At 41.4% G+C, this 23371-nt stretch overlaps 1 protein-coding gene across 1 annotated transcript in view; it reads left to right on the top strand.

Moving 5' to 3' along the window:
- Window positions 1-20676, top strand: part of LOC144679215 (cadherin-6-like) — a 163449-nt gene extending 142773 nt beyond the window's left edge. The window contains exons 11-12 of the mRNA XM_078539653.1: window positions 3109-3360; window positions 14697-20676. Coding sequence (XP_078395779.1) covers window positions 3109-3360; window positions 14697-15187 — 743 coding nt within the window. The 3' untranslated portion in view covers window positions 15188-20676. The remainder of the gene's footprint in view (window positions 1-3108; window positions 3361-14696) is intronic.
- The last annotated feature ends 2695 nt before the right edge of the window (window positions 20677-23371 follow it).

Below are 23371 nucleotides of genomic sequence, written 5' to 3'. Positions count from 1 at the left end.
GTGTTTTGTGTTTTGCAGGGATAAGTGTTGCATTTTCTTAGAAGAATAGAGCTCCAAGATTAGGGTTGCCTAATAGTTGGTTGAAAAACAGAACTCAACCAAACGGGAGCTTTAGTCTCTGTACTGTTTGTCTGTTAGGACTTGCTACTTCTCAGCTTGGGTAGTAAGAGTCAGAATTTCAGCCTGTGACACAAGCGTTTAAAACTGACATTGCAGATCAGTCACCCGATACAGAAACAACATAATTTTCATGCCCATCGATGCTAGTACTATTAGCATAATGAACTGTTTAGCAAGCCACCACTGACAAATGACTGATCATTATCACCTTATTGGGCCGTGAAAAAAATAAATCTTTTGTTCCTGAATACTGTGCCATCCAAAACTGCGCTGTGGACATCATAAAGTTATCAAACTCCATGTTATTCGAGCTTTTACATCAACAAGATCTAGGGCTTTGGTTTTTGACATGATTAGGACTTGGAGAAACACAGTGAGGCTTGCTTTTCATTAAGTCAGAGCTTTAGACCAGAGCTCCTGTTAGTACACTTCAATATTCCTTATTGGTCTGCGCAGAATGCCTGCGGCAAAGTTTTCTGGTAGCACAGCTCTTGTTGGTACCTGGAACTCCGTCCTTATAAGCAAAAGTTCACGTGTGGATAAGAGTTACCTGTTACTTGTTGAAGCAGGGTTTTCAGGCAATTTGCAGCTCATTTGTTTGCACCCTAGTTTCAAACTCTCCAGGTTTTGGATGAGCCCAGTATACTTCCAGGATCAAATTCAGGAGACCTTGGCCCTCGATTGCAGTAGTCTCCAACGCTACTCACCTGATAATATAAAAACAGCAAAGGGAAGAAATCCCTTAGAGCTGCTCCCAGTCCACTGCAATCTTTTAGAGAAGAGAAAGTGCTTATACCTTTAGTCACCAGCCAATCTAGGATAACACAAAAGCCTCACTAGTAAAAGCATGCAACAGACTAATCAAAATATATGGACAGATTTGTTTTTCTTGAAATTTTGAGAGTTTTTTTCATACACGTCCTTTCCACTAGAAGTGAAATAAAACTGTTAACAAGTAAGTGTGAATTATTCTCATCAAGACTAATTTTTAAACTGTTAAGACTGTGCAAAAGTCCATTGACGGGCTGGGAAAACTCATTCATTTAATCACCTTCAGTCACGTGGTTATAGCATTGTGTACCACCACCTGTGGGAGATTATTTTGTCGTTTCAGATTTGTGAATTATTCAATTATTTGACAATGAAGTTGACATTGACACACAACAGATAGGTGTAGAAAAACAAATAGGTAGGAGGAGAATCCAAGGCAGAAATGGGACTGCAGGGGATGCTGATTGATTTAATTAAAAACAATAGCAAAGTTTTAAATCCTATGGATTCTGTAATTACTTGTAGTTCCCTCCTCCTTTAATATATAACTATATTGTACGACGTTACTGTACTTTTACAATTCACAGCAATCTGCATTTTATTTTTACTCAGTATACCAGTGAGTTATACATGAAACATCCTTGGCTTTTGGGATGATGTCAGTGAGTTTAGATTACAAATTGTGTCATAAAAAAGTAGGTTCATCAATCATGTGGCTGGTAAGAAGATACAAGAAGTTTATACCTTGGAGTGAAATATTGCATTATTTATTATCCTGGATATGTATTATAAAACACATAATTCATATGGAAATGAAGCAGAGTTTATTCTTGGTCTTGGCATAATTAATTTTAGCCTTTTAAGAATCTTCCAATTGTGGCCTTTATTAATTCCCTAGACCAATCTAATGTCAGCTTTCACATAAAAAGTAACAGCTGGTCCAATGTGAACTCTCACCACTGCGCCTCTCAGTTCAGCTTTTTTCAAAATATAAATTTGACTCAGATGGCACATCCAAACTGCAAGCTGTAAATTGTGTGCCAAGAAGAGGACTTGGGAAATAAACTGGGAAAATCAAGCAGATTTCAGCAATATTCTGGGGAGGAATGAAATGGCATGGATCCATCTTACTTCTCCGCATAGTGTCTATTATAAACCTAACACCTAAAAGTAGAATGGAGTTAATAGCAGGAATGTAATCTCAGGGTATAACACACTCATGTATTATTCAGCACACGGAGTTTTCTCATGCACTGTTCAGTCAGTTTAGGAGGTGGTGTCTCCCTATTTTCAGAGTGACTAAGGAAAACTTTATAGCCCAAGCCATGCCATAAAGAGTGGACGAGTTCTGTCAGGACATCACGGTTCTGGAAATTCTATGCAAGTTTTCCCATTCTCCCAGCACTGGAAACCCAAGAGAATCAGATGTTGATGCAGCTTTCCTGTTGGCTCTGTCAATCAATCTCATTAATTATAGTGAGATATCAGGTGAATCTCCACTTCATTTCAGTGGCAGATCCTCCAAGTCCATAGCACCAAATATCTCACTCTCCAGATAATTATACCACTGTGACCATCTCACTCTACAGGAACATACACCACCCCATCTACCACAGCAGAAACATACACAATCTGACCATTTCACTGTCCGGAAACATATGACAACCTAAGCCAGCTACTGTACAGGAACAAATGACAACCCGACCATCTCTATGGGAACATACCTTAGCTGGACCATTCTGAGGAGTATGAAATTCACATGACCTTATCCATTCCCCTGACTGCTTATCCTTAGATGTTCAGCCTCAGATAGCTCAGCCTTTTCTGTCTTTCTGGAAAGGATGGAGATCATGGGTTGTCATGGTTACAGTTTTGCAATGGCCGATTCTGTTCATTTTGACAGGGCATCCATCCTGTTAAAACAAAGAATCCTAAAGCTAATTGGGCTCTGTACTTTTTAAAGTAGTGATCCCAAACTTAGATCATTTATTACTGGGTTAAAAAATGTGAAAGGAATGCATGAAGAGTGGCAGATAAGAAGCCAACAGATTTCTAAGGCATAAAAAAAAAACAGGCAACAATCAAACAATATATGTAAGTTTCAAAGAAAAGGCTTGTTAGTCTTGTAACTTCTCTGTGTTGCAGTCTTGTGAAAGCGTTGATGGAGAACCACACAAAATAATTATTTGACTCTTTCACATTGACTATTATTTTCAGATAATACAGCAGGAATTCTGACCAGGAGAGGTGGATTTAGTCGTCAAGAAATGAACACTTACCTTCTGCCTGTTCTCATTTCTGACAAGGAGTATCCTATACAGAGCAGCACTAATACTTTGCTAATTCGAGTGTGTGCCTGTGACAATGATGGCACAATGCAATCTTGCAACACTGAAGCTATAATCCTTCCTCCTGGTCTCAGCACTGGCGCTCTTATTGCCATTCTGCTGTGTATCATTATTCTGCTCGGTAAGTGTATTTTTTTTATACATTAATCAATCCTTCTCTCATTTCAGTGAATTGTCCATTTCTGCTTATCATCTCAAACGAGTGTAGTTATTTATGTCAGAAATACCGGATGATGCCTCTCAAAGTCTGAAATGGTAACTTTAGGTGACAAAAGCAAGTCAACATGGAAGAATTTATTTTAACACGCCAGGGATACTGAACGCTGCTAGGCGGAGGTTTCTGCTAGTTGGAGGGCCGAGCACTAGGTATCACACTCTCAGGATAAGGGATCGACCATTTAGGGCCGAGATGAGGAGGCATTTCTTCATTCAAAGGATTGCGAATCTTTGGAATTCTCTACTCCAGAGGGTGGAAGATTCTCAGTCATTGATTTCAAGATTGAGGTTGATATATTCTTGGGTACTGAGGGAACCATGGGTTATGGAGATACTGCAGGAAAGTGGAGTTGAGGTAGATCAGCCATGATCTTATTGCATAGCAGAGCAGCTTGAAGGGCTAAATGGCCTACTCGGGCTCCTATTTATTATGTCCTTAAGTTAGGGATTAGAATAATGCTTACACATGACAAAACAAGTTTGAGCACTTTTCTATTAGCTGTGGCCTAACCATGAGAAGCAGATTTTACAAAGATTAGGAGAGGGTAACCTGTGGTAATTGCACATGAATGACATTCAAAATGCAGCGACATGACTTCTTCTGATCAGTACTTCTAGAGAAGACACTTAATCATTTTGCTGGAAATAAGGGATAAGAAATGGAATGTTGACTGTTCTTGCAAGAGGGATGTATAGGGAAGTCTTGCTACAGCTGTACAGGGCATTGGTGAGACCTGGAGTATTTGTACAGTTTTGGTCTCCTTACTTAAGGAGGGATATGCTTGCATTGGAAGCAGTTCAGAGGGTTAACTAGGCTGATTTTTGGGGTGAAGGGGTTGTCTTATGAGAAAAGGTTGAGCAAGTTGGGTCTGTGCTCTTTGGAGTTTCGAAGAATGAGAGGTGATCCTATTGAATCACATAAAATTCTGAGGGGGCTTGACAGGGTAGATGCTGAGAGGATGTTTCCCCTCATGGGGGAGTCTAGAACTAGGCAGCAGAGTTTAGAAGCTTAAGACAGAGAGGAGGAGGAATTTCTTCTCTCAGAGGGTTGTTTGTCTTTGGAATTCTCTTCCACAGAGAGCAGCGGAGGCTGAGTCATTCAATATATTCAAGACTGAGTAGACAGATTTTTGATCGATAAGGGAGTCAAGGGTTAAGGGGGTCAGGCAGAAAAGTAAAGGCACAAGCAGATCAGCCATGACCTTATTGAATGGCAGGGCTGGCTTGGGGGGCTGAATACCCTACTCCTGCTCCTATTTCTTATGTTCTTATACCTTATGAGGAACATGGAAAATCTTTCTTAAATGCTGCTGATACATAGCAACCAGAACACATCTTGTGTTGCTTTAGAGTATTTTCATATAATACTTATATGAAAGTAGAAAATCACTCTGGGAAGAAAGCAGAGTATACCTCTTCCCCTGTGATCTATGCCAATCCTCATGTTACCCTAGATGTTGAAGCAATGATCCAGTTGTTTGGACTTGCTGGGGCAGTGTGCACTGGAAAGGTCTCTACGACTATCTGTTCAAGATCAGTTCAACTGCCTGTGGTGTGCTGCAGAATTATGGCATCCAAAGAGGAATGAGCAGCAGGCCATAAGAGTGTGCAGGGAGGTTGGTGTGGAGTTCCGAGATCAAAAACTATTCCCAGCAATGGACGGATCTTGCCACTGACCAGTTCTTTTTATCCAAACAAGTCCCATGTTTTAAATGAAAATAGAAAATGCCAGGAAAACTCAGCATCTAGGGAGAGAGAAAAACAGAGTTAACTTTTCGAGTTCAATACGACTCTTCTTCAGAGGCCCCATGTTTTATTGCCCCAAGAAGTTTCTCCCAATCAAGCTGAACTGCCATGTGTTAGTTTTTTCAGCGTTTTCTGTATGTATTAACCCCTACCTTGTATATGAAGTCCTTCACAGTCTCACCCCACATACACAAGTCATACAAATAAAAAAAGATCAATGTCTGTTTTGTGATTATATATAGAGTGTTTATGTGGTCTAAGCCCTCTGCCTATACTTCACCTTGATGCTCATCCTGTGTCAATCTGCTCCCTGTGTAGGTTGGAGTTGAGCTTGAATGATGCAACCTTATTGGGGTGATCATAACCTTGAACCTCTGGCTGGAGGATTCTGTGAAGGCCATAGTGAGTGGGACATGGGGCAATGTAGTGGCTAGGAGTGCTTGACTGATTTAGAGCATCCTTATTCTCAGAGGCACCCGACTAAAGCATGAGAGTGTGATGCCATTGCAAGAGGAAACTGTCATTTTCAACCCTTTACCTTCTACAGCCTTGCATCTGGCCACTTCAGCTAGATCACCACCAGGAGGAAGCTTCATGTCAGGAGAAGCCACCATTGCTGTTCTTGTCAAATGATCTCCCGGTTTTGTCAAATCCAGCAGACTGCTGTAATTGTCAAGGTCCCAGTGGTGGCAGTCTTCAGGGAATATTGTTTCTTGTTATCCGGGATTTGTTTCCTCTGTATTTTGGGTCTCAGATGGATGTAAGGACATCACTCATTCCACAGTGGTCTGCTTTTAAGTAAATATTTTTTATAAAACTGCAGCGGAGTTGGTGGTACGCTGACACCAAGTCCCATTCAAGTATCACCCCAGTGCTTGCTGACTTATATTGGCTCCTTTTGGCAACACCTCAGTTTTAAAATTCTCACCCTTGTTTCCAAATCCCTCTTGTGGCCTCACTCCTCCCTGTCTATGCAGCCTCTTTCAGCCCTACAACATTCCGAGATCTCTGTGCTCCTCCAGTTCTGGCCGCTTCCCCATTTTAGTCACTCCTCCATTGCCCAGTGTCTTCAGGTGCCTGGGCCCAAGTTTTGAAATTCGCTCCTTAAACTCCTCTGCTTCTCTACCTCTCTTCCATTCTTTAAGACACACTGTGAAACCTATTTCTTTTGACCAAGCATCTTGCGACTCAATGTCAAATTTTGTTTGATAATGCTCCTGCTAAGTGCCTGGGTACATTTTGCTATTTTAAATTTGCCGTATAAATACAAGTTGGTGTTGGTACGCAGTTTACACCAGCTGCTGCTACAAGCTGCTCCTGATAGGTTCATGTTGCAAAAGCCTTTGCTGATGCATTATCATCCATTTGGAGAGTGGCCTGTAGTATACTACTCCACTGCCCGTGCAAGCAATGCAGACTTGCATCAATGCCAGGACTTCCTTCTTCCTCGTGCTCCACCTTCTCTCCGCTTGTGTCCCTTCCTCAAACTCGTTGTGTCACGAGCTGGTGATTTGCACAGGTGAAGGACATAATGTGTTGTGGTGTACCTGGCAGGTAATCTCAGGTCCCGTGGGCCTCATCCTGGAAAGAAACCTAAAGAAAAAGAAAGGGAAAGGATTTGCAATGCATCATAACATTTTTAAGTGAGTCATGCACTTGTTCACAAATTTCTATATGAATTTTTAAAAGGAGTTGCTTTATGGGCGGCCATCGTAAATAGAGGGTACTTGGTGGTATTCTGCACAGATTAGCACCACAAAAACAAATTGTTCATCCCAGCCACTCCATGTTGGATTTACTTTTCGCATAAGCAGTCATCCTTATCTAATCTTTCTGCCTTGTAACCCCCTTTCCTATCACCACATATCAAACCTTTTCTTAAGAGTTGGCATGACAACATTCCTCCTTGGAGTCCTGGCCAATATTTATGCCTCAACCAACACAGAAAGTACGGATAATCTGACCACCTCTTTCATTGTTTTTTTTTTGGGAGCTTGCTGTGCACAAATTGGCTGCTGCATGTCCTACATTACAACAGTGAAAGTACCTCAAACAAAAACAGAAAATGCTGGAAAAACTCAGCAGAAAAACTGTTTTTCTCCCCACGGACGCGGTTAGACCTGCTGAGCTTTTCCAGCATTTTCTGATTTCCAGCATCTGCAGTATTTTGCTTTTATCTTCGTGAAAGTGCCTCATTAGTTGCAAAGCGCTTTGGGACTTCCTGAAGTTGGGAAAGGCGCTACAGAAATGAAGCTTGTCTTTCTTTCTGGTTCAGTCACTAATTCTGAAGATGTATTTCACTGCTTCTCATCCATCTGTGTGAAAAAAAAAGTTGCTCCTGCACTCTGTCTTAAATCTCATGTACACAGTCACTTCCGCCTTGGAAGCAGATGTACGTACTCTTGAAGGAAGGAATCCTGCACATACTATAGGCATTCCATTGCCTTTACACTGTTTACTTCCTCCCGATCCCAAACAACGAATGGGTAATTAAAACTCCTAAAACAATAATGTCGTCATTTCTACTCATCTCCCTGATTAATCTAGAGATTTCCTCTTTTACATTCTCTTCAACTTTAGGGGCTATAGAGTGCAAAACTGTTATAAATCTAACAATCTCTTTTTTTTCTCTTTGATCGCTCACTGTGTCTGGGATTCTCTTCTCCACTCCCCAGTATGTAATCCCTCCTTCACCACTATTGTCGCTCTTCCTTATTTCTTAACTATTCTAACCTTGCCAAAAATATTATAACTTGATACGTTTATTTTCCATTCCTGTCCAGTTTACAGCCATGCTTCTGCTGGTTTTATTAAACCTATTTCTTTTGGTGACATAATTACCCAATTCCCCCATTTGGTTTCTTACTCTGAACATTACAATGTGTACACTTGATATTTTAACATCTGTATTGGCTTGATGGATGACATATGATAGAAAGATGATGAACGTGACTTGCACGTGAATTGGATTATAGTGAGGGAGAGTTGCATAGCGCCAGTCTCAGTCTCACTCTCTCGTCCCGACCTATCTTGGTTCAGTGGCAAGACGAGTCTAGACGGCTGGAGAGGGATCCGGATGCAGGGGGTGACCAGGACATGTCTTTTATGTCTTGGTGAGCTCTACATGTTCCACAACACAGTGCTGACCCACCTTAAAGACGTTGGTCTTTAGATTGGCCTCATCCATCCAGTCCGTTGGAATCAACCTTCACATGCTGGGGTAGATAAATCCCAAAGTCACTGAGATTGGGAGACCCGAAGGCTAACCTTACGTGCTTTGACCCACCCTTTAATATAGTTTACTGGCTTGTGGCTGCTGTCGCAAGCTAACAGCTATTTTGAGCCACAGATGAGAGTTGGGTGTAGGTGAGGACCAATACAGGATGAACTACTCTAAAGAGTCTGCCTGTGAGCGGTGCTACCCCTCCCTGACACCCCAAGATTTGTATTAATGCTACTCCAGTTCCCTGGGTTATTGTTGTTCCAGATCATGCCTGGCTCCCTTTCTCTCAGTCTTTATACCCTGTCATAAAACTGGGTGTTTTAAATTTCCTCCCACACCCTATATTCCTGCTACATGCTATTCTTTTTGCTAAATTCGATTTTTTAATGCTAATTTACTTACTGTCTAAATAGTCGTTTGGTAGTATGGATCTTGAGTATTGCTGATAAAAGAGACATGAAAAAGTTTTTCATCTTGGACTCATCAGAACACTTCACAAGAATAAGGGAAAAACAACAATTAATACAAAAATGTAAATAAAATTGTTGTTTTCCCCTTATATTGGTTTTCTTGCAAAGTGTCCTGATGAGCGCAAGACAAAAAGCTTCAACATGTCTCTTTTCTCAGCAATACTTACTGTCCGACTGTTTTCATCATCCCTGCCACCATGTCCTTCCTCTTTACTTCCCCACATATTTGTTTCACCCAAATCTTCTAATTCAGATCTAGCGTAACCTTGAATAGCTCCCAGCCACCTCAGAACTGCTACCAATGCCCCATAAGATATGTGAGACCGCCTTTTTAACTACATGTCAAACTCCCTAATCTTCCAATCCTTCCCTGTTTTAGTATGTGGTTAGAGGAGTCTTCCAGAGATCACAAGGTGCATTTTCCTCTGACAGAGCCAATTGTTTATAGAACGTGCCTGATTATCACTACATTGAAATTAAAGGAGTAAAAATCAGACTGTTACTAGGCAATGATTCAGCTGCACCAGATTAGCACCCAGGCAGTGAAGATGAAAATCTTAGCCCTGCCACCCTTGAAGTCTGACTTCCAATCCTGCTTCCTAACCCCCAAAACTCCTTTTCACAATACTGCAGACCTTTCCATTTCCTCTCTTGCTGATTCCCGGAGAGCAGTGGAGGCAGATCCTTTGGACATTTTTAAGGCAGAAGTGGATAGATTCTTGTCTAACAAGGGAGTTAAAGGTTATCAAGGGTAGGCAGAACGTGGAGTTGAGACCACTCTGAAAACCTTGTTCCACAAATCTTTCTCCCTCCCTGATGTGTCAGATTGTCTCCAATTCTGCCTTAGGTTCTGAGATCTTCTGTTCAATAAATCTCAGTTGGGGACAGTTCCTACAGATGTGTCGGAGTGGTCTTTGTTAACTCAGATCTGTCTATATCCAGAAGGAACTACACAACACCATGTCTTTCAGTACCACCAGTTTTATTATAAATGGCAGTGGTAATATTTATGTTCATGTCATGTCACGACATGTGTGCTCTGCCCAAAGATACGCCCTTGGCTCATTGTCTGCTGATGTTTCATCCTGAGCTGTTTTCTTAGCAGTTTTTTGTCAGTGGTGGTTGTTCATTGCCTTCCATTCTCAGCAGCAGGGGTGAGGTGGCAGGCCTACCTCAGCTGGAATGGGAATCAAACTCACTCTGTTGGCATATTCTGACCCACACACTAGCCATCTAGCCAACTGAGCTAACCGACCCCCCCAGCAATGTTTATATCCATTTAAATTTCAATTAAACTATTCTGCTCCCTTCCTACACCATATGCTTCAAATTTCTCATGTCGACAGATTCCTGTTTTATCAGTCCCCTTGTCACCTTTGTTCCAACCTCCCTCAGTCGCCAGCTCACCGTGATGTGTTTTCTACTCAAGCTACTATATTCTCACCACTATCTCTCCTTTCGTACTCCTACCAAATTAGTTTACAAACTAGATTCAGCCACTCAGCCCAACTGCTTAGTAGATTCCCAACTGCAATATTGATTAACTAATGTGAACGGTTCCAAATTCACCCTCACCGATGCTATCTACAGATTCATGGTCAACAAGAGATGGGTTATGTACTCAGCTGCTTCAGCAGTGCTGGCCCACTGCTTGCCTGCTTCTCTCCCAATGGGTGCAAATAGCCTGGGTGAGCAAATTTATAAAGCTTTGAACAACTCCGCAGTTCTCCATGTCCACTTTATCTCCCTTCCCGCATCAGATCTTTGCATATTAACTTGTATGGTGTTTTTCCTGCCCATCCTCTTATGCTGCTGACCTTTAAAATGTGATACGTTCGGTCTGTAATCTACTACAAGTATACCATGGAGCTTCAATTTAAGGAAAGAGTGTTGCCAAAAATGTTCTGGACATGCTTTGCAATTTACCTCAAAAGAAATAGGAGTGGGAGTAGGTCACACCATTCCCTCGAATCTGCCCTGGCATTTAATTAATCACAAATACCTGGAAAAACTCAGCAGGTCTGGCAGCATCGGCGGAGAAGAGCAAAGTTGACGTTTCGAGTCCTCATGACCCTTTGGAAGGATCATGAGGACTCGAAACGTCAACTTTGCTCTTCTCTGCCGATGCTGCCAGACCTGCCGAGTTTTTCCAGGTATTTCTGTTTTTGTTTTGGATTTCCAGCATCCGCAGTTTTTTGTTTTTATCTCTTTAATTAATCACAGTTCATCCTCCATCTCAACTCCACTTTCCTGTCCTATCCCTGATTCCCTTGGTGCTAAAAAAATCTACCGATCTCAATCTTGAATATACTCAACCACTGAGCATCCACAACCCTATGAGATAGAGATTTCCAAAGATTCACAACTCTCTAGGGTGAAGAAATTTCTCCTCATTTCAGACCTAAAGGCTGACCTCTTGTCCTGAGGCTCTGTCTCGTCATTCCTATCTCTCAGCATCTCTATCAATTGTCTACATCTGCTATGGTGTCTTTGTTCTGATATACAATTTCGGTCTCCAGGGGCAGCATAGGCTGGGAATAAATGCCCAGCCTGTTAGAAATTGCTCCAGTTTATGTAACTTTGCCCTTTAGCTCTATGGCAGCATTTTACCCACAATGCCACAAAGTTTGAAACAACCAAGACTTGGCTTTAAAGAATTCCAATCGGGACACACTGTGAAACCTCAGGCTCAACACCAAATTCAGTTTCCACGGGTAAACATGGTCTTCCTACAAACCACAACTTGAACTAATGTGCAGGAATAATCTGGGAGAATAATGGTCCCTTGCGGTTAGTGTAACATGGTGAAATAATCAAGTCTGCATGTGTTCGAGATCTTTTCCACACCAATTGCACTCTGAACCACAATGACTAAGATTTACTGATGCCTGTTTGAGCTGGATTTTGCATTGAGCAGCAGTAACCAATAGCAGAAAGAAGCGCATGTTGGAACTATTTGGGTTTCTCAAAATGATTTGGTGGGAGCAAATAAGTGGGTAGAACAGGGTTTTAAAACACACATCTATGGTGAATAATGTTCACATGAGTCTGCCAATAAACCAACCATTTCTTAAAATGAACAGATTCCAATGTTAACCACCTTCTCATTGGCAATTAGAGATGGGCAATAAAAATGTTGGCTTACCCAGCGATGCCAACACCCCATGAAAGAATTAAAGGAAAGTTATCATTCACCATTTAGGTTCATGATATGTTTTGCATCTTTCAAACATGGCGTTAAACTGAAGCCCCATCTGACCTCTGAGATGGACGTGAAAGTTCCCACATCACTATTCCGAAGAAGAACAGGAGTTCCCTGGCCAATGTCCATCCCTAACAAACATTACAACATTAAAAAAAAAATCAAGTTATTGATTCATGATCATATTGCTATTTATGGGATCTTGCTATGCACAAATAGAACGCTGCTTCATTGCAACAGTGACTACAATTCAAAAGTACTTAATTGGGTCATAAAGCATTTTAGAGCAACCCAAAGATCTGAAAGGCGCTTTATAAAACGAAGGTGTTCCTTTGCATCAGTTGCTGAATTTTCCCAGGCCACGTAGGTATTGAATTTTTGAGAGGACTCTCCTGATTCCACCATCATATCTCGGTCGCCCCCCCTCCCCGCTTAGAGAAACAAATGGAAATGGCCATTTTTGATGTTTTGTTGTCTCCATCATTCTTCTGTCAAGGTTCAAACATGAGTTCTGTGGAAGTCCAATTTGAACTGGGACATTGATATATTTGTCTTCAGTTTGTGCAATTAATGATTCACCCACTACCTGACTGACCTGTCCACTGGATACATTTGCTGAGCTGTTTGGGAGCCTGACTTTGTTCAGTGTCTGCACTGTAATTCCTTGCACTCAAAACTGATCCGCTTGTTATAATGCATGGCCTCTCAATACATGGGAGACACTTTTTCCAAAGGTCTTAGGCAAACGCTAAGGTTGCTAGATGAGATTTACAGATATATGTGGGTTTAAAAAGTCCAGCTGTTAAAAAGGAAACATTAGTTTAGCCAGACAAAATGGGGCACTATAGATGTTGCAGTTTTATTGAACTCGCTGATAATGCACATCCAGAGATAATTACATTAGGATTCTTTTCCCCAAGGTGAGGTGCAATAATTCCATGAAGTGAGTGAGCTAAAATAGCTACAACGAAGACCGTTCTCTTTGGGGGATGAATATAAATTTGGCTGAAATGACGAAAAAACAGGATTTCTGATTTATAGTGATGTACAGAGTGGTGGCTGTAGCCAGAGCAAGTACCACAGGTAACCCCTGTTGGAAGCTAAGCACTGTGAATAATACCCAAACCCTCACATGCTGAGAACTTCTTCCAAGTACACAACCTTACCATGGTATTTCTCTCGAGAATTCTTCCTTTAAAGGGCGATGATATGAAAGCATATTGAACGAAGAGTAATTTTTGCTTTATCGTTTCTTAAAGAAACAGTTTGCTAAATCTCTTACCTGGGCATGAAAAAGAAAATCACATTTTGTAGTCAGCATTTTGAAATTAAAAACATAAAAAGTAGGAGCAGAAGGTGACCATATAGGCCCTCGAGCCTGCTCTGTCGTTACTTCAACTCCAGTTTCCATTCCTCTCCCTAAATCCCTTGATTCCACGAGAGACCAACAATCTGTCTATCCCAGCCTTAAATGTATTCAAAGATGGAGCATCCACAACCCTCTGGGGCAGAGAATTCCAATTCACAACCCTTTGATAAATAAATTTCTCCTCGTTTCAATCCAAAATAATCAGGCCCTTATCCTGAGACTGTGTCCCCTTGTTCTAGATTCCCTCTCTCTTTCTCTGTCCAATTCCCCTTTCACCCCCAATCTTGACCCTGAATTGTCACCCCAACTCCCTTCAACCTTGACCCTTACTTCACTTCCTCTTTATGACCTCACTTCCCCTGACCCCTTCCCCCGGTTTCCCCGGGAAACAACTTCTCAGTGTCCACCTCGTCAATACCCTTCAGAATGTTAAAAAAAAAAATATTGGGGAAATGTGAAACTCAAGCGTGGGAGAATGGGTTGGCAGAACAAACTGAAGGGACAGAAGTAGACTAATGAAGGACAGGCAGAGGCAGAGGAAGAATAAGTGATGGTGAAAAAGACAGAGAGGAAACATTAGGAAGAAGAAAAGGAGCAGTCAAGGGTGGGTTGAGAGCAGCAGTATCATCACAGTGCACAGAATAAATTATATGGTCAGATCCTGGAAGGGAGGGGACATGAATTGGAACTTCCAACCGCATAGATGTGAATCTGCCATTATGTCAGGCTAACATGCCTCTAGCCACCCTAGAACAGCATCCTCACTAAAACAGCTGCCCTGGTCCCAATCCTTCGGTAATGGTATCTGTCGCTAGGAGTAAGTGAAAATTGAGTTGTCCTCCAATTTTCTCCCCCTGCGAAATGCCCAAACTGAATGGCATTTCGTCTCAGGTACTGGAGATGAGGGCTTGACTATCGGCAGCTCATATCCTATCACTGTGTAAACACAGCAAATTAACATGTTGGGCGTGTTAAGTCAACGAAAGGAAGGGATTGCAAGAAGTTCCAATTCTAAAGTTGATTTAAGTGGACCTTGATTCAGTTCATTTTTATTGCAATTAAGTCACTAAATGTGAGTCAGATCACTTGTCCACAGCAAAGAGAGCCAAACCACATGTCCTGTTGCTATAAACAGAGGAGGAGGATTGACTTTAGGATTAAAACAATGCACTCTCCTCCTCCCTCCAATTTCTGGAGTATAACAGTTAAACTATATTCTTATTCTTTTCAGTTATTGTAGTGCTCTTTGCTGCCATGAGAAAACAGAGAAAGAAGGAACCTCTCATCATTTCCAAAGAGGATATCCGAGACAACATTGTCAGCTACAATGATGAAGGAGGTGGTGAGGAGGATACCCAGGCCTTTGATATTAGCACACTGAGGAACCCAGAAGTAATAGAAGACACCCAGTTACGCAGGGACATAAAACCAGAGAACTTCCTTCTACCTCGTCCGGCCCCACCTGTACCAGATAATACCGACGTCAGAGATTTCATTAACCAGAGGTTAAAGGAGAACGATACAGATCCCGGAGCACCTCCTTATGATTCTCTAGCAACATACGCCTATGAAGGAAATGGGTCCATAGCTGAGTCACTCAGCTCCTTAGAATCAGTTACCACAGAGACAGATCAGGATTACGATTACTTGAGTGACTGGGGACCTCGGTTTAAAAAACTATCAGACATGTATGGAGGAGAAGACAGTGACAGAGACTCTTAGCAAGGAAAATCATCTCTTTAAATTCAGCTATCAAAAAAAAAGTGTTGCTGTGTAAACACAAGGGCCATTTTTCAAAACCTATCCCACTAAACAAACATTTATTGTAAACTGTTGGACTTTATTCCATATATTCATGGTCTCAGAATGGTTCCAGTGTGAAAAGTGTGTCATTTACCCTTCATTTAATGAGCATCCTCAAGAACCCGACTCAGTGTCTATGGGAATTTATACAGTAATTATATACCTATCCTAGCCACTGATGCACTAGTGGAGACACAAGTTATGTTGCTCATTCAGTTTCTCATATAGAAATATTTCACAGGTAATACTGTCTACACAGAGGAATAGAAAATGTGTTAAAATAGGGATGTGCATAGAGCAAGTTCTTGAAAATGGCCTGAGGCAAAATTTGATGGTCTGGAAGATCTAAGTTGGAACCAAGCATTGGGTCACAGATGCACGGTTCTTTCTTTCACGTTTGAAAACTTATTTGTGCTACCCTGCTCCAGGAAGTAAGATAGAAACCCACTGGGCTGTGTAAGAGGAAAACTGGATGTTTGCAGGAGTGGTTATACATGTAACAAGTTATGCCCATCGACCTGATTGTGAAATACACTAAAACGTGCATCAAACCAACATGCGTTTTCTAAAGAGGTGAAAGGTTCCGAGAGTCACACACGCGCCATTGAACTACAAGACTTGGTTCTAGTCAGAAACTCGCTGGATTCATCCCAGGTTTACAGCCTTAGACCCTAAAGCCTGCTGGCCAGCACATCCCTTTGGTAAAATTAGTGAATTAGATGTGTGAGCTGAACATGTGGTTGAGTCGACTGTTTCTTTCCCAATGTACTGTACTGTAACTTAGATTCAATATACACAGATGTATACATATTGTATGCAGAGCTGTATTATGTAGTGTCGATGTGAATCACTACAGGTGCATCTTAAAACAGAGTTAATCCGCTTGGTGTTGTTGACAGTTTGATGCTGCAGCGGTTTTTAAGCTGCACACGTTACCGTAACAATACATCGTTCCCTTTTACTTTCTTGTCTGAAACGTTGCAAAGCTTAAAATCACTTCAGAACTTCGAATTCCTGAGAAAGCGCCAGTGACTTAAGTTGCAATTGAGTGCAGTTACCTGTGGATTGGAGGCAGCAGTGGTACAGAATACACCTCCTGTGATGCTGAGTAAATGATTACACTGATTTGGCTCTTCGATTCAGAATAATGCCTTACTCAGCACCATGAACAGTTAGCGTACGATACACACAGAGGCAAATGAAATCCAGCCATCCCAGATATGAAGCTGACCTTCCCTACAATACATACTGAGTGAGAATGAGGCATTTTTACATGCCTTCAGCATTATAAAGCCTTGTAAAAGAGAGATGTGTTAAAGGAGTTCAGTCTGTGTAATTATCTAAGATCAGAAACACCATCTCAGATCTAACTTGTATCTGTAAAAATATCTGCAGCACAGACAGTACAAGTGAGTTTTTTTGTATGACAATGCACTGTTCATTCATTGTTCAGTGCAAATTCATTAAATTATCTCTTGTAGCTTTAAATTAGTCTGACTTCTGGGGTAAGGGTTATATAGCAACCAGATCTCTATCTCCAGTCAGACCTGTATCTTAACACCTCAAAGCTACCTCTCCATGAAGTAACTGGAAAGTTGCCTTGTTTTAATTAAGGTCAGCAAGCTCTCGCATTCTGTGGTTTCAATTTTTTACACACCACTGAGGAACATGCTACTGAGATCACAGGGAGGCGGTGGAGTAGTGGTATTGTCACTGGGCTAGTATTCCAGAGACCTAGGGGAATGCTCTAGGGAGCCGCAGATGGTAAAATTTGAATTCAATAAAAATCTGGAATGATGATCACGAAACCATCGCCGATCGGTCCATTAACATCCTTTAAGGAAAGAAATCTGCCATCCTTACCTGGTCTGGCCTACATGTGACTCCAGGCTCATAGCAATATGGCTGACTCTTGAACTCTGAACAGCCACATCCCGTGAATGAATTTTTAAAAAATGATCTCTAGTGCTGAGCGTTTTCCTTGCTGGATAACAAACTGGTTCTGTTAGGCCCACTTGGAAATGTAAGTGATGATCTATAGAACTGCTTTTCACCGCTAATACTGTTCCAATGGTTTCTGAATATAACCATTAACCTTGCTGGCGTCAAGCAACCCGTTAATCATTGTGAAAATATTTGACATTCCTTAAAAACCATCTTAGTGTCGACCAACTGTTCCTTATTGTCCCCATTTGATGATCTTTGCAGCAACTAAAATTTAAACACACAATTGTCCTTAATGTACTGCACTTCTGTGAAAAGATTCCAATAGTTTGGCATTAACTGTCTACATTAATCTTATAAACTTGTAAGATAGGACTTCTCTTTTGCAATATCACTGCCAGCTTCTTTGACTCAATCTTATGTGAAGTATTGAGGACTTGGTAGATTGAAAGGTAAATGCAAAAAAAAATCCAGAATTTAATTTTTTTTTAATTTGGAGTTTTCTATAGTTTCCGGTCCTCTTCAAAGATGTTCAGCATCGGGTAGCTCACCACCACCTTCTCAAGGGCAATTAGGGATGGGCAATGAATGCTGGCCCAGCCAGCAATGCCCACATGACATGAATGAATTAAAAAATAAATCCTCCTTTAGGGACAAGCAGGGAATTGGATCATGGAGATTTCTGCAGTTTCTGGTGTCTACATTGCTGCGAGGTAGTTTGTGATGTAAACATGAGCAGAGATACTAAACCCCTACTCAAGAGTAGACTCTCGACCTCTACCTGAGAGATGCTCAGACTGATAATTAAAAATAATTTTTAAAAAAATATATCCATTACCTTGATATTTCTCACTCCTTTATTCTGCATTCATAGCTCAAGCTCCTCCCCTGGGCAAAGAGTTTTTATGAAATCTCTATTTACCTTGCATGTTCCTAACAGGACACAGACTCAGCCCAGTTGAGGAAGATCCTCTCCTCTCCTCTTCACAGTGGCTGGGCTAAAAATGCACAACACTTGAGTTGGGAGAGCAGAGTTCCTTCCCATCTCTTTGAGTTGAGAAGACAAAACCCCTCAGCACTTTTCCAGATAGTGTCAGAATGAATACCATCGGAAAAGTAAATATTCATTACATTTCTCTTGGCCTTTTTATTGTATTTCATACTTGTGACTCTAACAGCTGTTCACTACTCCAAAGGTGCATTTTTTTATCCTTAGGATTAATATATTTGGTTTAAATTTTAACAAGTCATTTGTGGCAAGAGAAAAATTAAGTAAAAACCAAAAAAAAAATACCTTGGCCTAGAAAGTTGGAAGTTTATTAAAAAAAAGTTGATTGACTTAAATCTTTAATTGCAACAGTTAAACAAACAGCTGAACAACTCTGCCAGTGGACCATTATACTGAGCGAATGTTTTTGGGTTTCCTTAGGTCGGGTCCTGGGGCATATAAAGGGAATCTGTTAAATACTGAGGCAATGGAAGCTCCCGGAAGCCAGGTAATGTTCAGAAGCAAGGGTGTGAGTCTTGGAGGCGTTAACCAGTGTCAATAGGCAACAAACACTTCTTAGAAGACCCAGTACCACGGCCAATGGAAAAATGAATGTAACTGTGGAAATAATTCCCATTACCTGGAATCTCATGTAATTAAAACAGACCATGACTTATTCAGTCACCATGGGCAGGGGTCCTGGTTAGTAAATAATAATTGGAGTACTAAGCCTGGTGCTCATCAAGAGCATTATTGTTAATTCAACATGACAAGCAATGGTAGAATGTGCTACTGAACAATAGAAATTTTTATATTCCATGTCCTGCCACAGCACACCCATGATTTCCTTGAATAGAATATTGGCTTTGATGAAATGACTCGCTTACAGCACCTTTTGGTAACAGTACAAAGATCACACACGGCACTCTTTCTCATCTGAGGCTCTCCTGGGAGCAGTGCAAAAAATTATGAAGCTACCAGGAGGTCCGGAGCTTAGAGTAAAGCTTTGTAAATATCCCACGTTTACATGAGAAACTTAATAAAAAATAAGAGACAGTAACAAAACCTCACCAACATTCCAGGACAAGCACTATTTATATATTTTTCTTGCCAAATTATTCCGTTAGTATTTGAATTTGATTACTCTTCTTGCACACATTGGAAAAACCAACTGAACTTGTTGAAAAATGTATTGTGTATCCTTTGGCTCTTCAATCATGTATAGAATAACACTTCTGTAAGGTTTGTGTTACTTTAAAATCCATAACTGTACTCATTGTCCAGTTCGGGTTAGCCTAGACAATCTTAACACTAATTAACGTTTTGTGTAGTGAAAGTAGGAGCGACTTGCTTGAGTTATTTGGGCACTGAATGTTTGAAATTTGTTCAACTGAAATCACAGTCTAATCCAGTAAAAAGAGTAAACACTATAAAGCAGTAATTTAAATCCTTTTCTTGCACAGAAACAAATAATCAATTTCTTTACTTGTCACTTAGCAGAATGTTGTATCTTTTTGGATGGCTGGTTCATGGAAGGATTGCACTTACAGAACTGATATAAAAGTCTACGTGACAGATGAATGCGGGTGAAATGGTGTCATTCTTATAGGGCTACACCTAGGTTCTTACATTAATTGCTTTCACTTAGGTTTGCCAGTAATCCATCTTGCTTGGTGACCTAGAGAGAAAACATATCGGAAACTTATAAGAGCTCCATATAGACTTGGAAGATCCTATGTTCAGTCTGTGGCCTCTGCTAAGTTAGCTGCTCTGAGCTAAGGCAGCAATGTGAATAATACAGTTACCCACAATTAGTTAGGGCCGGAGGGAGAAATCTATCACGACTGCATTTCCCTGACGTTACATCTGTGTGGATATGCAGTGAAGGCGGGAATGGATTGGGCTGAGATACCCCCTGTACTTCAGCAGCTTGATAGGAAGAATAAGACAATAAAGGACCATTTAGGTGACATGGACTACTGGCAAGTGTGTAACCTAGATGAGAGGAATCAAGAGAGGAGGGAAGACACACAGGGGAATCAAATCATATGGACTTCTTACATGGGACATCTACATCTCCTGTATGGTTATTTTGTACAAAACTCCTGAATCATGTTAAAAATTTAGGCCAAAAGTTCCCAATTTTTATCATTAACCCAGTCAGATGTCTTTGACAATATGACCTACAATTTAAATAACTTTGTGGCTATTAACATTTACGTTTATGTGAAATATTTTAATGTGGCTGGGCCAATTTGTAAAACTGAAAATAGCTAATGCCAATGAAGGATCTTTGCTTACATTTCTGATCGATACTTGCTTTTCATCATTTCAAGATTTGCAAAGAATAGTCACTGTTAGCAGCATCTGTATGTCCAGCAACTGGAAAGAAATCTGAGTCTTTTTTTTGTTAAGTAACATTTTGTACCAAAATTATTTATATGATACTATTCAATAAAATGTTTTTATGTATGGATTCAGTTTCAGTTCTTTTTAGCATTTTTGTGAGAGTTATTTTTAAATCTGTTCTCTCTTTTTCCAAAATATAAACTAGCACGTCTCCTGTAGCGCTGTCCATGGTAGAAGTTTAGGACACAACTAGACTGGAATTTTGCAGCTTCTTGGGATGGGGGGCAGGTGGAGGGGCTGGTAAAATTGGGCACGCCGCTGTTACCGGCACCTACCTGCTCCCACCTGCCCCTATGCGATTTTACCATTCCTGGGCGAGACGTCGGGGGTGTGTGCTCAACTGTGGGCCAATTGAGGCCCTTAAGTGGCCAATTAATGGCCACTTAAGGGTCTCCTCCTATTGCCACTAGGATTTTACCCCTGGAGAGGGAGGCTGCAATGAAGTATCCAGCCTACCAGGTGAAACCTGGCAAACTGGTGGTCCAGCAAGGGACTGAGGGTGGGCACCCTTCACCCATAAGAGGCTACAACACCCCCCACCCCACAACAAGGTATGTCCCACCCCACCGCCCCTGGCATTTCCCCACCCCTATAGTCCTGTTCAACCCAGTCCCCCCCATTCACCTCACTGGGGCCTGCCAACCCAGGCCTTGGCAAGACCCAAAGCTTCCCTCACAGTCCAGGCTCAATTGCAGCTCGCTCTCCCCCGGGGCCTATTGTAGGCGCAGCAGTAGGCCATCAATCCCGGTTGCACTGCTGGGCAAGAGAGCTGTGGCCGTTTGATTGGCTGGCAGCTCACAAGAGGCAGGACTTCCTCCCCGATGGCCATTCCGTGTTGTGGGACAAGCTGGTCAGCGGGGGCTGGCTCACCCCCAACCTTTTACACTGGGGGTGTGAGGGGACAGGCATACAATTCAGCCCTTAATAACAGATGAAGTCATGCGCTACTTTAAATTATTGTTGGTTGCCAAGAAATTTAAACAGGTTAGAAAAGTGTGACAGATTTTATAAACATATTTGAAATGTGAAGTACACCATATAACATTCATTAATAATGATTAAGTGGAACGGTTAAACAGTGAGGGACTGGCAGCTCCACTAAAATTTCTCTGTGCATTATTTTAACCAATTATTCAGAGTCATTCAAATAAACAGATTACCAACGTCACCAACATACTGCAGACACGGAATTATATACAGACACATTAAGCAGCGTACTGATTCTGCGGTTGTAGTGAAAATACATTAATCACTCCACCATCAGACACCATGTCCTCAGCTCCTAAAACCCTAAACTGTGGAAATTCCTTCTCTAAACATGTCCACTTCTCTGCCTTTTAGATGCTCCTCAGAAACAACCCCACCGGTCCCAATGTCTCCTCGTGTGGTTTGGTGTCAGATTTTGACTGATAACGCTCCTGTGAAGTGCCTTGGGGTGCTTTATCACTTTTAAAGGTGACAATTAAATGCCAGTTGTTGCTGTTGTTAAGATTGCACCCACGTGCTACGCACAACGGAAATGAAAACGCATTTTGTACAAATGGATTATAATTTTGTTGCGCTGCAACACACAGAGGAACTCTCCCAATGTCGGGCTAGAATGTATAAACTCTACACTATACCTGTCCAGGAAGTGATTAAGTACTGGTAATGGCTCCAAAATATATAGAACATTCCATTTCTCCACACTAACATCATTTTGATAAGCACAAAGTTCACAGAATCATTGAAAGTTTACGGCACAGAAAGAGGCCACTTGGCTGATTGTCTCTTTGCCATCTGAAAAATGAGCCACTTTCCAGCATTTGATCTGTAGCCCGGCAGGTTACAGCATTTGAGGTGCATATCCAGACACCTTTTAAACGAGTTGAGGGTTTCTGCCTCTACTATCTTTTCAGGCAGTGAGTTCCAGACTCTACAACTGTCTTGAGTGAAAAAAAAATCCTCATCTCCCCTCTAATCCCTCTATCCATCACTTTGAATCTATGCTCTCTAGTCACTGACCTCTCTGCTAAAGTAAATGGGACCTTCCCATCCACTCTGTCCAGGCCCCTCACAATTTTCTACATCTCCATCAAATCTCACTTAGCTTCCTCTGTTCCAAGGAGAACAACCCCAGTCTACGCAATCTTCCCTCATAGCTGTAATTTTCCAAGTCCTGGCAACATCCTCGTCAATCTCCTCTGTTACCCTCTCTAATGCATTTACATCCTTTCTGTAATGAGGTGACCAGAACTGCACACGGTACTCAAGTTGTGACCTAACTAATATTTTATATAGTTCCAGCATAACCTCCCTGCTCTTATATTCTATGCCTCAGCTAATAAATGAAAGGATTCCATCTGCCTTCTTAACCACCTTATCAACCTGTCCCACTTCATAATATATAAAAGAAAATGGTGAATATTTTCCCTTCAAAACACACTTGACATTTTGTCGACGTACATTCATAAATAGTGTCAAGGGCCCGTTTATAATGTTGTTTTAAGGACTGGCAAAATGATATCCCCTTTTTTTCTAGGATGACAATCCCCTTCGTAAAAACGAAATAACCTGATGACCTGTACATTGGGTGAAAAAAATATATACCAGCCATACGATTGGCTTTTATTTTGCAAGCGGTGAATTATTCAGAGCTGTGGAATAATTTAAATGCTCAAGTTTTTGTAGTCAGACCTATAATACAGGGTCTATTTCAGGAAAGTGCTGTAACTAGAACAGGTTTGGCTCAGGAGGTTCAGGGAAGAACTACCAGCTCTTTC

The sequence above is a fragment of the Cetorhinus maximus genome, chromosome 3 (genome assembly GCF_964194155.1).
Source record: "Cetorhinus maximus chromosome 3, sCetMax3.hap1.1, whole genome shotgun sequence".
Taxonomy (NCBI): Eukaryota; Metazoa; Chordata; class Chondrichthyes; order Lamniformes; family Cetorhinidae; genus Cetorhinus; species Cetorhinus maximus.
The sequence above is the reverse complement of the archived record's forward strand: the minus strand, read 5'-3'. Positions and strand labels throughout refer to the sequence as shown.